At 38.7% G+C, this 18,763-nt stretch overlaps 1 protein-coding gene across 3 annotated transcripts in view; it reads left to right on the top strand.

Moving 5' to 3' along the window:
• Positions 1-18,763, top strand: part of igsf11 (immunoglobulin superfamily member 11) — a 147,509-nt gene that overhangs the window by 33,769 nt on the left and 94,977 nt on the right. For 2 of the 3 annotated variants that reach the window (XM_036128723.1, XM_012880262.3), the window contains exon 2: positions 14,280-14,309. The exons of the other annotated variant lie outside the window; for it this stretch is intronic. In XM_036128723.1, the coding sequence (XP_035984616.1) occupies positions 14,280-14,309 (30 nt within the window). The remainder of the gene's footprint in view (positions 1-14,279; positions 14,310-18,763) is intronic. 3 annotated transcript variants of the gene reach the window in all.

The following is an 18,763-nucleotide window of genomic DNA, read 5'->3' as shown; positions in this document are numbered from 1 at the left end:
ATTGAAATGGATATAATGGAGATGGTTAGAGCATTTCCAGACAAAAGATCAACTGATCTAAATATTATAGACAGGTTGTTGATCTCATTGCTAAGCCTCTGGCATGTAATAAGTCTTTCCCATATAGAATCTTCCCAAATCACATGAAAACAGCAAAAGTTATACCTATGTTCCAATTTTTTTGTCAAAAAAAAAGTAACCTATGTGACCAACAAAATAGTTTTAGAGAAAATCAAACAACAACTTATGCAGTAATGGACATGACTGAGGAGTTTACCTCTGCCATGAAAAATATGAGTTTTCAATAGGTATTTTGTACTGCAAAAAAAAAAAAAAAGACAAAACCTGAGAGATGATTGTAAGTTAATTGTGCCAAAAGCTAAAATGGTGTTAAAACAGAAATGGTTGTCTGATCTTGGAGCACAGTTATAGCATAGATACAAAAATGTGTAATTCAATATTTGTATTAAAAAAGAAAATGTTAGAATCTATATTAGCCAGTTATATGACCTAGTGAATATTTATTTTAAATGAAGGTCGAACATGAGGTTTTCTTTTTTTTTTTTTAAAAACTTTCTTTTTCTCTTAGTATTTTCTTTTCTTTATTATTAAAGACATTTTGCAAAGTGCTGCACATTTTGGAGTTGGGGATATAAGCTTTTGCTTCTGCCCTTTTTTAAGTTCACTTTTTTGATTGCTTTTGTGTATTTGTTATGGAATTATGTATTTTGTGACTGAAAAAATAAAACCTCAACAAACATAGCATAGCTGTGTAATAATAGAGTGTGTGATATTGCTGGTGCTTCTAATATAGATACTTTCTTACCAAAAACCAAAAGGCATCTTGAGGCTCTTGTAGGGCTGGGAATTGTATTTTAAATTTTTTAAAATATTGAGATGTATAAGATGAGACTATATTGTGTATATCGAGATGGTCTATGTTGCATTATAATCACACTTTTATGTATTCCAGTAGGTTATTTTCCAGCTGTTTCTCATATTTATCTACAGCGGTTTGTTAAAAAAAATTGCTTTATGAAAAGGAAAACCATATCGAAATAAATATTGAATATGGACATTCAGCCTGAAAATATTGAGAGTTTTGCTCCTTACTGGCCAGTTCCAGGCTCTTGTATATTTATAATCAGGCATACATGAAAGAGTGGCATTAACATAGGTATCGGCTGATGTTGATGCCCCTTTTGAACACATGTGTATCGGTTTGATCTGCAATATTGGGCTGCTATCAATTACCAATGTCTATCTCTTTTGCTACTGTTTCTTAATGTGTTTTGGGAGGGGTTGGCCCTGGGGTTTTTGTTTGGTTGTGACTAGGGCTGGATGATAATTCAATAACTATATATCGATTGATAGACGTGTAGCGCGAGAGGGTCTATAAAAAGAAAATGAGGGTCTATAAAAAAAATCAATAGAACAAAAGTCTTCCTTACGTTTGCATTCTAGCCTGTCATGCACGATAATACTACAGTCACTGCATCCTCCCAACCAATCACAAACGCAGACCCAGGAACGCTCCGTCACGAAGCTCCGCCCCCTTCAAAGAGTTCAGCGAGCACGTGTTCTTGTTTCTTTTTAAAAAAACTTGCAGTTTTGGTAAAAAAGTGGTTGAATAAAGATTAAATTCAGTGTTTGTGTGTTCTTTATCTACAAACAGGACGTTAAATAACATCATACAATGGTCAAGGCTGGTCTTAAAATAGATGTTTAGAGTCTTTTGATAATTATTGATATTGATCAATATTTTTGTTTTATTGATGTACTTTTTTCTATATCGTCCAGCCTTAGTTGTGACAGTGATAGTGTTACAGCGCTGGATGGTGGGGTGTACAAGTGAAGCAGAGAAGCGAAAAAATAACATTGGTAAATACTAGTTATCTGCAATATATTGGCGCTTCCCTAATTACGATTAACTAATTATTTGACAATCCTGCACAAAACAGTAGAGCAGACCAGTTTTTTTATTTTATTCTAAATTGTTCATCATGGTTATCTATTTTGAATGGATCATGGGCAAAAATCTATATTGTGATGTTGACGTCTGTGAGTATCAAATGGTAAAGGAGATATAATGCAGGCGTTTTTAGTTGGATTTTATTTACAGATACCTCTATTTCATGAGAGTGATAACTGTGGCTCAGTGGATAGAGTGGTTGCTGGTTCCAATTCCAACTGTCGAAGTGCTCACGGGCAAGGCATGTACCCCTAAGTTGCCTACCGATCTGCGTATTGGTGTATAAATGTGTGCGCTTTAGTGAGAGTGATTGGGTGAATGTTGCTGTAGTGTAAGGCGCTTTGAGTGCTCAGTATGACTAATAATGAACAATATACATTTAGATATGATGATTTTGACTGTTTTAAGGAAATATTTAGTTAATTTTACAGTGCACATCTATAAGGCAGTTAAAATTTCCAATTTATCCACAAAGCAAAAGCTTTTTTATTTAGAAGGAACAAAGAAATATGAATTGGCTAAAACTAGTATTAGCAAGTCAAAACAGTACAAAATCAGATATTGAAAAATCAGCTTCAAAATCTCAGACTGGTTCATCACTTTTTTTTCTTTCTAAAAGACCATATCTCAACAAATAAAATCTAATTACTGTAAAGGAAAAAAAAAATCACAGAGCCAGAATAAACAACCTAGAAAGATAAGAAACTTAAATATCATTGTTTTGTAAAGAGAAACTTAATTTTTTTGCAGCTGCATTTTATATGAGTACTAAATAAAGGTCTGATCATCAATGATGAATAGTTATTGTGCTGTAATGTAGGTTAGGGCCCAGGAGGCTAGTGAGCAGTAAAGTAAAACAAACAAATCAGGGTCCATAAAGGAAAACGTCTGTAACACCTCATCTACTGCAGCCTGTATTATAACAACCTGTATTCCCATTAAACAAAGCGCGCTGAGGAAGAACATGGGAGTCTTCCTATACAGTATTTAATTTAGTCTCAGGCACTCTCAAGGACAAAAGGCATGTTTATTTGATGCTAAGGAAGCGTTCACATGAGTGGGCACACACGCTCACTCAGAGGCATTCACACCTACACAATCAAAGAGGCAAACTAATGAAGCTTTTGTTCCATAATAAAAGAAAAACCTGATTAAGACCCAGGAGGGGAAGAATCAGGTGTGAACACGGTGGGTCATGAAATTATGTGTGAACGGACGCCAGGAATAATTTTTTTTTAAATGTTTTTTTTTTTTTTTTGATGAAGCGGTTTGAAAAATTAAAAGAACAATCCACCTCCTGTGGGGCTTTGTTGCTGAATGTTGTCTCCAACATTTCTGCTTGCTGCTCAGTGATCTTCTCCTGGCTATACAGAGAAGCAGTAGAGAGAAGCGCAGGTTTACCTCTGAGAGACACATGCCTCTTCTTTGCTGGAAGGGGAATTTATTCAGCGTCCGCTGAGCAGTTCTGTTTTTACCTGTTTCACATCACCAATGAAGTTGGGCTGCACTCCTGCAATAAACAAAATATCTTTGATTTAGCATGTCTTTCCTAAAATATTTGGGCAAAATTAGAGACCTGACAATAAATCTGACAATTTTCACTTATGTCGGCTGTAATTAGTGATTGGCAGTCAAATGCTGAAAAATCACATGTTTTCCTATTTGTAAAATGAAGAATGAAGAATTTCTAGCATTCATATGCCTCCTATAGAAGTGTTTACCTAGATCTACAAAATGTATAAAGGAATGAATGTGTATATATATATATATATATATATATATATATATATATATATATAAAACAAGATTGTCCAACAAGATTGATGTTGGACATATTTTCTCTTTTATGCATCATCATAGTTCTTAGGAAAAAGAGGCAAGTTGAAAGTGGCAGCTCAGGCCTTATAGAAAATAGTTAACGGCCAGGAAAAGCCAGATAGCTGTACAGGAAATGCCTTTTAATCAAATGCTTTTTTTGTTATTAACTTTTACACTAGTGTACAGTTCAGTTTTAATCAAATTAAGCATAAGGCTTTGCATACAAGCTAGCAATATTATCTAGCCACCTTTTATGTCTTGTTTTCAGTGCTCAACAACAGTGGGTATGTCGTCAGAAATGGATGCAACGCTAAAGGTGCCCCAGAGTAATTTTGTGCTGTTGTTGGCTTACTTTTCCAGAGAGCACCGAAAGCAAAGCAAATTTCATATCATTATTATGCTGCAGACAAATGCAGAGCTGGGAGTAGCTATGGAAATTAGGTGGAAAATTAGCAATCAAAACACACTATGTTTTTCTGTTCAGGCACAGTACAAACACAACATTATGGAGATGCAATACATCTCTCTTCTTATCATTTTTTTAAGAATAGATAATGTTGGTTAGAAGGAAAAATAGTTAAAGTTTTCGATATTGTTACACAACACTGATCTCATTAAGTATTTTTATAGAATAGCTGCTGTTAATCAAAGATACTTTATGTATTTGTTGACAGTGAGTGATGATTTTAAATTGCTATTATGGCAATATAAAATGTAAAGTTGCTCAGTTTCAAGCAATTATTTCTTATTTATTAGAAGCACCATATACTCAATGAAACAAAGATCTGGTTTGGGGTGTCTTGATGATATCCAATAATGTAAAAAAATAAAGCAAATCTAAAGTTATTGAGCTAGCCTTGCTAGGTTCATGAGGATTTATCGGGACGATAGCTGTCATGAATCAATCAATCAGCTGTCTCTCTCTCTCTGTCTGTCTGTCTGACAGTCTCTGTCTCTAGCTATATATATATATATATATATATATATATATATATATATATATATATATAGGAACAGAGTAGAACTGTACATAAAAATTCCTAAAAACAAAGCATTAAGGCAGACACCAAATCCTCTGGAATCCATGGATATGTATCCATCACCAAAAAATGTTATCCTCATGTTGATATGTTCAGATATAAAAAAAACATAAATTCATCGTTTAAAATTATTTGTTAAAGTGCATACCATTAAAATGGACTGTACTGGACCGAACTTCTAACAGATGTACTTTTTTGGTGTACAGTGGTTACTCTTGGCCAAATGCTGACAAAAAGGAAGAAAAAAAAAAACAGCCAAAAAAACTTTATCCAAATGTTGCTACCTATGTAAAAAATCTTTTGATTTCAGGGTCTTCACACTGGCAACATGGGAGGATTCTGATTTTGGAAATGCCAAGGTGACTTTAAGTGGACCCTGGAATTATATGAAATCATAGTCTTTACACAACTTTTTTGTCAAAGCGGGATAAAAACCTAGAAATGTATCACTAGACATTGTTCTATTTAGACAAAGGACTGTGCGGCATAGATAATTAAATTATAGAGCAAAAGGCATACAAAGCTGCTGCATGGACTAGCAACCAAGCAAAACGCAACCAAATTAAGTATAAATAACATTTCAAATCAAGTTATTTCAGCCAGGGTTTCTCATTGTGGTCAGTGCTGGGTGTTTGATACGTAATTCCCACATCTTTATGGCCTGTTACTTCTGTTAAAATTACCTTCACTGCAGTTCTATCAGAATTAAGAATAAGCTCAAAAGTTGCTCGTTTTTAAGGCACTGTGAAATGATTGTGAAATAATTGCTTAGAATTTGTTTACTTCTGAAAACTTGCGGCTCCATCTGTGCATGTGGTCATGTGGTTTTATCCTTGACTGTTTAATCATCTGCGCCCCGTTTTGAAGTGTGTGCCAGGGTGATTGACAGCCACACAGGAAAGCTGGGACAAACCCACATGGGCAAACATACCCTGGCTCTGAGGCAGCGATATGTGAAACTATTTTGTACAGCATAGCCAATTAAATTAAAAATGCAAACCTCTACCCTGCTAACATCTGGACCAATAACTACATAAAATGGGCCACTTGCTTAAGGCACGCACTAATCAGTTTTGAACTATAATTCCTCCTCCTCCCTCCCCCCCACTATTTTAAAACTGCTTAATTTATCAGCCTAATTTCCTTGAAGCACACCAGGGAAAACTCCTGGTAGTCCCAATGGCCTTTCTGCCCTTTCAAAAGTGTATAAAAAAAACCCACCCAAACCATATTCATGTAAATTGGAGAAAAATACATGCACTCATTTACTTGAAACAACAAAACTAAGATACGTTTTTGCTCAGATGACTGATCAGAGAGGAAAATAACAAGACATCAATTGTAGGGCAAAGTACACTGACTTTAATCAAAAGCGCCAGTGGTGCAGGACACTATAAATTATCTGCAACTGTCAGAGAACTCAGCCTACTAATGAAATAAAACGGGCACATGTATTTCCAGGTTTCCTTTCTCTGGTGTTAATAGTATGGGTGTAACATGATATTGTGCCCCATATTTTAATATGGGGCACAATATTTCACACTAAAGGAAACTGTCTTATGAAGCCTTGGCAAGCTGCTGTTTCAACATGTGACTTTGCCTGCTGAAATAGGTGCTAGTCATTATGCCTCAGATGTGAAAGTCATCACATTAAGATTGACAGCAGCCATATGTGAGACTTTTGTGTAAGTATGAGGTGCATTGCGGGATGCAGCTCTAAGGAGGGGTACGTTGTGCGTCAGGCTAATAACAGCTAGCACGTTAGCTTATGGAGGTTTTCCCTTGGACGGGAACTTCACTGAACGTTTTATGTTGCTCTTATGTTGCTTTTGTACACCTTTCCCCTGGGCTTTGGTTGACCGGGGGTTTACTTGGCTCCACCCGCTTTAGGAACATTTGTATTTTTTTGGAGCAGATCAGACAGTAATGCTTCATAGCAGCAGGGCACACAACACGGCTGGAGATTGGGCTAAAGTTTCCCCCGGGAGGCATTTGCCACCTTCAGGCCTTACCGGTTCTGAGGAAAAGCAACAGGAGTACAGTAGAGAAGAGCTGGAGCAAGCACGTAAAGTCGTAGCGGGTCTGAAAATGGCAATGGAAAAGAGGCATTTGATACTTAGAGCTCTACCCTCAAAGATGTCAGTGTTTACCCACATCGAGCAGGATTAATGACAGACTGACTCCAGAATTTGGGAAGAGAGAGGATGGAATGGTTTGCATGGTGTCATAAGCACAACCCCATTGAATTATTTGGGAAGCTGTTTGGGTATGCCGTCTCTGTGTTGTCAGAGTGACCGTCACAACCAGATTGGCTGAATTGTGACAAATGCTGGTTGAAGAAGGGGGATACCATCACACAGCAAAGTGTAACCAAGCCTAGTGACCGCCATGAGGAAGGCACACCAGGCTTTTTTAATTGTGTACGGGTAACCTATGCACTATTAGGTAAAAAATTAAACTGTCTGGCTGTTGCACAGATTTGGAACACATTGTTTCTTGCATTAACATGCGGAGAGTGCGTTTGGACAGCCTGCGTGAGGACCATGATACAGACCTCAGCCACATAAAGAGGAAACTCAACACACACACACACACATCTTGTCCGCAATGCTTAAATTCTGCAAGTTCTAGGCCACGCCTCTTTGGTTCTGCAGTTCCTGTTGCATGATCTGAAAGCATGCACCGCACATGATCTTGGCGGATTGACTTAAATGACAAAACGTTCAGTGGTCACTTGTTGTTTAAGGAACGATGGTCTGAAAAAGGCTTTAGACAGGCACAAAAAGCACAGTGTATGGACTTCTCAAGGCAGCACTGAAATATACACTAATTACAAATTAATTGAAACAGTTTTTTCTTCCCCGAAAACCTGCACTCTGTTAAAGCAAAAAAAGAAAGAAAAGAAAGAAATGAACTCAGTATATTCTGACCATTAAGTTATTGAGTAAATTGGTTTCCCTTAATGGCCATTAGGTATGATTTTTGTGCATAGTTGTCCTGTATGTGTCTGTGTTGATCTGGGATGGACTGGCAACCAGTCCACGGTGTACCCCACCTTTTGCCCAATGACTGCTGGAGATGAGCAAATGATCGTTGAGGGAAACATTTAAGCACAAAGGATGCTGAGATGAATAATCATAAATGTATTCATAGTAAATGCTCATAAAAGATACCGGCAGAAACCCTTGTGTTTTTGTGGCCATTTCATATATGCACTTTTTACCCTCCATCAGGGAGTTGTGAGGGCCGCAGCTGGCGGTAGCATGTTCTCCATGGAAACTGACATTCTTTTGAAGGTGCTTGGCAGCCATTGTCAATTGTTGAACTTGTAATGGTCGGAAATTCTCAGGAAAAAAGGAGCCGAGCTGTTGAAATGAAACCCAGCCTGTTCCGAGTGGACTCAAGCAGTCACTAATCATACTGTTTAAGTGACATTAATGACCTTGTGACAGAGAAGAAACACGGTAAAGTCGGTTGCTCGCATCATCCAGTCGTTTAGTTCATTTTCTTTTTGTTTTGTGTGCATTTCTGTTCAGCGGTGACTGTCACATTGCATACGAGAATATGAGACACTTTCTGAACCATATCAAAGCAAGCCCTATGCTTGTGTATACACATGCTGCTACACAAAATTTGAATAATTCCAAGCAGCCATAATTGTATCATGTGACCAGTGTAAGCAGTAAAAACAACTTCACATGCACAGAGACTGTGAGCCTGTGCTCTCTCTTAACAAGGGTGCTGACCAGCTGCTTAACAACCGATGGGGTGTTTGTGCCTTTGCGCGTGTGCGGGACAATTTCACCTCATGTGGCAGGTAGCATGAAGACTCGTCTGTGACGGTCCTGTGAGCGGCGGCAGCTGAGAAGGATCAGCCCGGCAAAGTGTAAGCCTCACACCTCAGTCTGCAACACCAGCCCAAGCAGAAAGCAGAGATTAACACTGTGCTTGTTTCTCTTTCACTCCTTTTTTTTTTCTTTCGCTTTTTCTTGTCACACATGCAGAGAGTGCAAATAGAGTTCTCCTCTGAGCAATTGCAGAACTGCATATATGGAAATGTTATTATTTTTTTATCTTCTTTCAGCCAAACCTGGCAAAAGCATTCATACTCCTTGAACCTTTTTTTTACAATTTGTGACATTGCAACTGGAAACTTTAATGTGTTGTATCGGACTTTATATGTATAAAATAAAAAATTGGCATTTATGTTAAACACCCTTTAGTAAATACTTTACCACCTTTTTCTGCAATATAACACTGTCGCTCCTGGGGTGGGGGTGGGGGGGGGACGTCTCTGGACATCTAGAGCTAGAACTTATTGCCCGTTTTACTCTAGAAAATAGCTCAAACGCAATCAGATTGGATTGAGAACGTCTGTGAAAAGAAATATTCACGTCTTGCTTTTTTTTTATGGAATTGTAGTGTGTGTGACTGGGCCATTCAGATATGTGACTATCTAACTGATTCTACTTACCTACTTTGGCACCTTCTTCTGACTTTTGACTATTGAGCCGATGGAACAAGTGAATTTCTCCATTGTGAGATCAATAAAGCTTATCTTATCTTATTCTTCAATCTAAACCGTTCCATTGTAGCTCAAGCTGTTGGATTAGGGTTGTTGTCTTGATGAAAGGTGAACGTCCACCTCTCTCTCTCAAGTCCTCTGCAGCCTTTTCACTGCATTTCTTTCCAAATTGCCCTGTTATATTTAGCGCCCAATGTCAGGCTTCTGAAAAGCATGTTCTTTTCTGTATATTCAGTGCTTGGTTGGGGCTCCTTTTGAACGAATACTGGCATCGGTGCGGCATCGCATGGAGGCAATCAGTCTGTTGCACTGCTGAGGTGTGATTGAGGACCAGCTTGCTTTTGCAGCTGCCTTCAGGTCACCTGGATCGTTGGGTCTGGTGTCTCGTCTTCCGACAATCTACGGGATTCAGCTTGGGAGGGTCTGCTTGTTGATCAAGCACAATGACACCTTTCTTTCACCTCTTCTCTTTCTTTTTTTTCTCTTCTTGTTCTTCCTTCACTCTCCTACTTTCCCTGTTGTAGTGTCCACATAATTTGAAATACTCCCTGCAGGAATCACAATAAAGCGGAGCACTATGGCGAAAGCTGATTGCTCCAGTTGTGAAAGTAAAATCTGTCGAGCTCTATTTGGCATTAAGACATCAATTCTTATTGCCACATTGCTAGACAGGACACTGGGGGAAAAAAAAAGCACAATAACACCATGGGAGCGAGGGAACATGTGAGCAAGTTTCAGGAAGAAAGCTCTTTTTAGTATGCCACATAAGCTGCTGTTGTTTTCCAGGCCTCCCGTTGCCTGGGTGGTCAGTCTCTCTTCAGCCTGAGAGATTCAAAGGTTTTTTTCCCCCCTCCTCTTTTCAAAGAACTGTGAATGGAGTCACAGTGCTGGGCAATAAAGCAGTGCTTTGCACAAGAAGGAATGTGTCTTTAAAGTTTTAAGCACTAAAATACTTGTTCTTTTTTTTGGCACTCCATTTAGATACTCTAAACATGTACATTGGGAGTAAATGTGCCATGTGGCGATGCCTGTTCATGCCAGTGAAATACTTTTATCACTGGTTATAACTAGCAAAGGGCTTTGGTTTAAGGTCACTGCCACCTATGAAAATGTTGCTGATAAATTCAGGATTGGACCTTCCTACTGAGGAGAACCACTAACCAATCAGCAGACAGAGCAGGTTTCTCTTTGTGCATGTAAATAAACCCCAGCTTGAAGACAGCTGAGTCATTCAAAAGAAACAAGCCAGCTTGTACCAGCACAACATTAAACTGGAAAAAAAAAAGAGTCACTGAGGCCAAAGTAAGCTGAAAGTCTCGCGTTGGGAAGAAAAAAAAAACATAGCTTTGCTGGAGCTGCTGGAAGGCACAGCTTGGTGTTGGGAGGACCTTCTGGTACCAAATTCTTTCACATTCATATATACATATTTAATACACTTCGAAGTGAAGATGGAACCTTACCATTAAAATGCTTTCATTTCAAGAGAGTATTAATCTCTGATCCTGATACCATGCACTGTATCCTTGTAGCCACTGTGCCCCTCGCGCGCCGGGCCCTCGGTCACTTTCTAAAACTCTTTCAGTCGGAACTCAGATGCGTTGCACGCCGCTTCCCCGCGTGTGCATTCAGCTTTGAAGAGAAACGAGACAGGCCGATCGCTGCCAACTGCCTGACGAAAGCAATAAAGTTGATATTGGCGGCCTGTCACATGCGAGTCAGTGCAGTCGCATTCAGCTGCCATCTGTTTTTATTTTGCCTGGCAGACATGGAACAAAAGGGAAATGTTCATCCGGGCACACGTGCCGCTCACGATGACGGAGGAGCGTCTGAATAGGCGGGGGATGCAAAGTTTGGTTGGAGCTTTTACCTTCGACCGTCAGCGGTGGTGGGTGTCAGGTAATCGGCTTGGGCGGTAGGTTCGAATGCGTGCCACGATGGGGAACACGTGACGCATATGTGTTTAGCACATGTTGTTAATGACTTTTCTTTTTGGTTTACATGCAACCATGCACAATAATTACTTTGTGCCTCCTGCTAGGGGAGAGTTTAATTAACCATCCTCTTTCAGGGCAGATAATTAGTCAATAACACGCATATGCACAAAACACACTCTCATTATCACTGATGTAATAAGTCAATGTATTACACTAAGAATAGAACATACTCACTCTTACTGCGGGAAGAACGGATTGCAAGTTTCTAGTATTGTGACTCAATAGGTAGAATAGGTATTGAGATTAGCTACAGATGAGAAGTGACTTGAAAATGTTCTTTTACTGGGACTGTAGTACGCTTAATTCTATATGCAAATAAAGCTAGACACTTTACAAGAGCTTTATAAAACACATATAACCTTATTTTTCCTCACTAACTATCTTTGATTAATTAAAAGACTTCTCTTGTGAGCTCTCTCAGGATTATCAAAAGTATTTTTTATTTGCTAAAGGCCAGAATCATAAGCGACAGATTTGTATTTTCAATTTTGTTTAGTTTTATTTTTTTGGAGAATCTATTTTAATTTATTTTGAATTAAGACATTTCCGTACATGCCCTCATTATTGGTATAATCTTCTTTTAAACTGTGTGACTTGGGTCAAATGTTTTGAGTATTATTCCACAACCTTCTTCCAATAGTTCTGGCCCATTCCTCCGGACACAATTGACATGACTGAGTAATTTATGTTGGACGACTTGCTCACACACATCTTTCCAGCTCTGTGCAATTCTCTATGCCCACTCCAAGACATGTATTGTTCCTAAATCACTTTGTAACTAATTTGGTGGTATGCTTAGTGTCATTGTCCATTTAGAAGAGCCATCTGTGCTCAAGGCTTACCTTTCCCGCTCATGAATTAAGATATTGCTTCAGTATATCTCATAATGTTTTTCTTTTGCTGCCATCTAATTCAGGAAGTGCCTCAGTCATGGTGCCACCACCCTACTTCATAGTTGCGTTGGTGTTGCTTAGTGTATTTGCAAACTGTTATCTGGATTTTTAAGTTGATTTCAAAGTAATAACTACCATCTTACCATCTTAAGATGCAATCTTATGCAGTTCTTTTACTTTTGTCCTGTGGATTACGTGCACGTTTTGCACTAGAACACATTTTGTTTAGGGGACACAGAGGCTGTCTCCTTCCTGCATGCTACAATAACTGGATATTCCCATGATTTTATTCATGAAAATATTTTAACTGAACAGAAGAATGTGGCACCTTAAGTCATTCAGAGATGGTAACTAATTTATATATATATATATATATATATATATATATATATATATATATATATATATATATATATATATTAGGGCTGGGCAAGTTAACGCGTTAATTTCGCGTTAATTCATTACCCTATTAACGGCGATATTTATTTTATCGCGCATTAACGCATGTTGCTCACATGCTTCCAGTTAGTGTCAGTCAGCACGCGCGCTGACTGCAGTGCGCTGTCACGGCAGCACTCTCCCGCTACCCCTCCCCTCTCGTACATGGCTCAGCGGCGCCAGCCAATCAGCACGCAGGCTCAGCCTGGCCCGCTCACTCAGCTCTCACACAAACTTGACAAACAAACAGCTGAGAGAGAACGCAGCAGCGGAAAAACATGAACAGGGAAAGTTGCACCGTTTGGCTTTATTTTAATACCGTAAATGAAATCAAGCTGTATGTTTTGTAAAAAGCCGGTTCATTTCAGTGGAAACACAACAAATTTATCTAAGCACGTGAAAAAACATGAAAACGTCGAGCCCCAGAAACGGAGAGAGGAGACGAAACTTCTCTCATTGCCCCGACAGACCCACATATATTAAAAAGTAAATTTAAGATAAGATAACATTAGCTAATCCTTTTTTTATCCCACGACGGGGAAATTTATAGGATTAAAGCAACAGGCAGGTGCACACAACACAGACAAAATTACATAAGGATTGAAATATATAAGAGGTGGATTAGCGAAAAAACACTGAACATAACATTATTATTGTTATTATTATTATTATTATTATTATTATTATTATTATTATTATTATTATTATTATTATTATTATTATTTAATTGTAATAATAAAATAAAAACCACAAAACCCAAAAGGTCAACAGTTTCATGATACATCAAGCTTAGGGACTGGCTAATATACAGCAGGTCAAAAAAGGCCATATTTTGGCTGCAGTGCTGCTGTTCTCTTATGAAGAAAAGATCAACTAGTGCACTAAATTCAATAGATGGGTTGAAAATATCCAGTATAAAATAAGTGCTACAAATGTTACAACACTTTTGTTCATATGGCAGCAGAACATTAAAATAAAAGTGCTCTTTACACTACTTTTGAATTCATTCTTGGAGTTTGTAAATACAATGCGATTAATCGCGATTAATCGCGATTAATCAGGGCGATTAATCGCGATTAAATATTTTAATCGATGCCCAGCCCTAATATATATATATATATATATATATATATATATATATATATATATATATATACCGACCCAGTTTTACTTAGCAGATAGATACGATATGTTAAAAAATGACGAACACTGGGCAATACCGATTTTAATACCAATATATTTTGTATCCCTAGTTTTAAGCTTTAAGCTACATTCAAAGGTGGGAATACTTTAACCCAGATAATGTGAATGAACCTGTCAGAGGTGACAACATCACTATCTCTCCTTTCCCGACAAATGTTTAAAGAGAAAGTAATCTTTGTGTACCTAAACGTCTGAATTTGAAAAAATTAGAAATTATCCATAAACTTCTCAATTAGCACACAGAAATAATTCTGGTAATCCTAACTGACTCAAGTCTGGAGCATTTTGGACTGATTTAATGTCGGACATTGAGGACAAAATTTTATTTAATGCGAGTAAATATATTGTGAACAACAATAATTTGATCATATTCTGTGTGTTTTTTTTTATTGGCAGGTTCCCGGTTTGATCTGCAAACAGGAAAAGGTAAAGCAAAAACCATTCTAAACTTTAATTTGTCTGCCTGTCATTTCTCCCCGTAGCCAAATCAAATCAAAGTCAAGTGGGATAGGAACACCTGGACAATCGATTGTGGAATGGGATTTTCTATTATCTAATTTCAGCCAGGTATAGGGAAAAGAGATGATATGACTCCATTAAAGGTTTTCTATCAGAGTTATTTTGTTTTGATCTGCATCATACTCTTTCTATTTGTTCAGTCAGTTAATGTAAAATTATTCAAAACAAACCTGTTATTCAAGTTAACATTTTAAGGCTGTATTCCCTCTACTTCCACATTAAGACAAATGAACAGATAAGCAATGGTTTAAAGGGTTTTGACAAGCTGCTTCATTTACAGGTGCAACATGGAAGTGGGTTAGGGGTGTGTGATAGGAGCTGGGTGCATAAAGGGGGCACACATTGGCTATGGGGTGAACTGACTCTGAGCTTTGCATGCAAATCCCCATTTCTGCTTTGTTCTCCCTCTCCGTTCACAGCAGAGGGAACTGAATAATTATCATGCATTCGCCCGAAACTGGAGTTATTGAGGGGATTTGTGGACAGCGTCATTGTTTTCACAATACCTACCTACCTACCTATGTAGATAGTTGGCTCTTCAGGCTTTTTTTTTTTTTGCCAATCACAGGGAGCAGGACGTGCAGCAGGGTTGCATCAAAAGTCTGAACAACTCCCACATATAGGCTGAAAATTAACTTCCTCAGGTGCTCTTTAGATAGATTTCTTCAGAATACGATGGTCTGTAGTTTCATAGCAGCTCCCTGCTGTGTGTGAATACAAGCACATGAAAATAGTGGTTCAACAGATTAATCCCCCTAAGTGATTTTTTTTTATTAAACACATGGGTATCATGGGGCATGGTTGAGGTTTCTCCTGTTGTTCTTGGTGACAGATTTGGCTGTAGTGTGCTTTGCTGTCCAGGCAGCGTGTGATCATGGTGGTGCTGGTGGGCCTGCACTTCTTTTAGGTCTATTTCTGGCAGCTGGAGTCTGCAGCGCTTCACGTCTGTGGCCTTCCCCGTTGTAGATTTAGTCCTGAATAATCCCCTCCATCTGCTGCCCCCTTCACCAGGTTTTACTTCTCAGCATCTCTTCATCTTTCGCTCTCTCGACAGTTTCGTTTCCGGATGAATTGGTTTCTGAAAGTCCTTCTGTGTTTTTGAGGATTTTTTTTATTTTTTATTCTTTTTGTGGGGCTTCCCGTCCTAAACCGTTTACCCTTTCGGTCCCTGCTGTGTTCCCAGTCCTGTCAATCCTAATCTCACTGCTTCTTCTCTCCCATGGGTTTTTAATTTTCTTTTCTCTCTAGTTATTTTCCCCATCCTCTTGTCCATGATCCCTTCCTCATGTTTCCCTTTAGCGTTTTGTTTTCATCAATCTAAATCTCTAGATGTCTCTGCAGTGCTACCTAATTTATTTATTTATTTATTTATTTGTGTTTCTATAAAGCTGTGTGTGTGACGCAAGACAATCCCTCACTCAGTGGAAATCCACTTCTAATCCAGTTTTCTATGATCAGAGGCCACACCCAGTAGTTTGAACATAAAATAGCAGAAAAATGCACCCTCTTTGGATTTGAAAAAGTTTTTTTTTTCCAGTTTACTCCAGCAGGACTACGCCACAATTTCCCCCCGCTGTATCTAAATCCTTTGCAGAGTACAAGCAGGTAACACCAGCTAGGGTGCATCTTAGTCTGTCTGATGCATCATTATTATGATGCATCACAATACAGCATCATTGAATTTATTGAGGCAATTTGTGGTGTTTGATTATCAACCATAAACTGGACTTGATATCTGCCGTAGCTGAGCAAAAGAGGGCCATGGGGTATAGTCTTGCTGACCATATGTCTGCGCTGGTTAACACAACGCTTTTAGCTAGGACCATCTCATCAGGTGCCAGAGAAAAAGATGGTCCTTATGTCACAGCAGTTTTAAAAGAAACTCAATTTATAAAACTAGCAAGGTCTTCTCCATGCGATTGGAGAACGACTGTTAGGGGGTTCAAATCATCAGGTTAAGGGGCCCGTTTTTTTTTTTTTTGCTTCCTTCACCCGGACTGATAAAGTTTAAGGAGTCAGAAACTAGACTTTCTTGTAGCTTTTACTGACAACAAGCTACGCAGAGAGCTGCTCGTCAGCTTTTTCAGCTCGTCAACTCAGGGCGCCATTGTACTGCACCGCTGGTTGGTACTTTAGCTGCACTGAAGCACACAGCATCAAATCGTGCACAAGATAATTGTCTGTCCACCCACCACCGTGAAGCAGTTGTGCGATGTCTGCTGCCTCAGCAGTACACAAGACTCTGAGGGGACACTTCTCCCCCCCCCCCACTTCACACCTGTATGACCTCCCGCCCACAGTCGGGTGATAGAGTGCCAACAAAACCACAACACACAGAAGATCCACAACCCTCTAAACTGCAACCCAGATTGATCCTCACACACAGTGCTTCAAAAGAGCAATGCCGTCTGACCCTGTACAATATAATACTGACCTACTGCTTGTGCAATGCATTACATAAAGGGCAGTACTCAACTTAAGACCCTAGGTAGATTAAAAAATACCAATGTAGTCTAGGTCTACCTCCGCTCGTTTTATCTCTCTCTTAACGTTTTTCTCTACGGGAGAAAGTTTTACAAGAGTAAACATGATGTTCAATGTTGTTAAAAGCAATATGCGACATTTTTTTATTTCTTTTTAAAATTAGTTTAATTTTGGATTTTTTTTTTTATTTGAACAGTGCCTTCATAGTTTCAGCTTGCATTGTCTTGTGAAGGTCTGTAGGTCTGAAGTGTCTTTGAGCACTTTTGCAACCATTAGCAATTAGCCTTTTTTATTCAGAAAATGTATGTTTTCCACATTTATAAAAGATTATAAGTGAGAGGAGGGAGGAAATGAACCTCTAGAAGAATGTCCATGCATTGCACCTGGTCTGATTCAGCTGCTCTTTGGCAAATGGATCATAAGTGGTGAAGCAAACCCCGCGTCGAGGACTACACGCCTTCTCGCCAGTCTATTTCCCAGACAGTCGCTACAAGTAAAGCGGAACCGTTTGTCAATTTTTTTTTTTTTTTACAACTGAAAACATGACATTTTACTCGGCACTCATGCAGGCAAAGGCTTTTGTGTGACACTGATGATCTCCAGATTTAGTGTGCTATATTCAGTGCCTGGTACAAGGATTATTCTTCAAATAAACTGGGTGCAATGACAGGAACAACAGCGGTGACAAGCAAAATGCAGACAGGTGAGACGTCGCCACAAGTGACTTGATTGTCAGCAGTGTGTAGCAGAACTCTGCACCTGCATAACGTGTGGATTAACAATGACTGAATGGATTAGTGGCTATGTGTCTGTGTGTGTGGGGAAGAAAAAGATTGAGTAAATGTTAAAGCACAGTGACGGAGCCACGGGAGCATTCGCTTAGCTCTAAGCGTACACAAATAATACTTCCAAATAATCATACTTTGGCTCTAATGCTAGTGACAAAAGAAATTCACAAGCTGCCACTCATATATGCAATATAGCTACTCACACTATGAATTACGTCATTATTAGTGCTAGAAGTCATAACCTAGTCTTCCTGCTTCTCATGTTGAGTGTTGTCCCACTTCTGCTTTCCCCCCACTTTTATGCGTTTCCTGCCCTCTGGTCTGAGAAAGGACATTTCCCGTGGAATCCTGCCTGAAATGATATGAACAGGGAGGAAAATGATTCTCATACGTGCACACAACTCTGTCGGGCCTTGGGTTCAGCTTTCCAACTAGCACTATTAGAATCTATAACTAGACTTCTGAAGTGATGTTGGGAGAAAGTCTCCGTCTAGTACGATCTTGCGCAACATTGCAAAGAATTTGCAAATAATTTCACTATTTCCATTTGCAAAGCTGGCAGAGAAAGTCCCCTAAAGGACCTGTAGCTGTGGTGGTGAAATAGAGTTCTTCAAACTGTGGATTCAGGAAAGCTAACTACAAATGCACAATGTATTTAGCAGTTTATTTTATTTGCAAAAAAAGGTCAACACAGCTATAATTTTCCTTTTATTTTGTTTATTTTACTTTTATTTATGCAGGTTGTCTCATTGGGATCCAAGATCTCATTTACAAGAGAGACCCATTTTGTTAAAACAACAACAACAACAAAAAGTTACAAAGACAGTGACGATACAAATAATTAAAACATTCAACTCAAATCAAATTAGCTAATTGTTTACGACCTAAACACAAGAGAGAGTTTCAACTTGCAATTCTCAGTTTTCTTCTCTGCTTTGTAATATGAAGTGACAGAAAATCCCCTCCCAAATAAAAACCTTATGTGGTGGACGTAACGTAAAGTAACGTAACCTAATGTAAGGTAATGTAAGCTAACGTAGCGTAACGTAAAGTAACGTAACCTAGTGTAATGTAACCTAAAGTAGCGTA

The sequence above is a fragment of the Fundulus heteroclitus genome, unplaced genomic scaffold (genome assembly GCF_011125445.2).
Source record: "Fundulus heteroclitus isolate FHET01 unplaced genomic scaffold, MU-UCD_Fhet_4.1 scaffold_113, whole genome shotgun sequence".
NCBI classification, from domain to species: domain Eukaryota; kingdom Metazoa; phylum Chordata; class Actinopteri; order Cyprinodontiformes; family Fundulidae; genus Fundulus; species Fundulus heteroclitus.
This window is presented reverse-complemented; position numbering and strand designations above follow the sequence as displayed.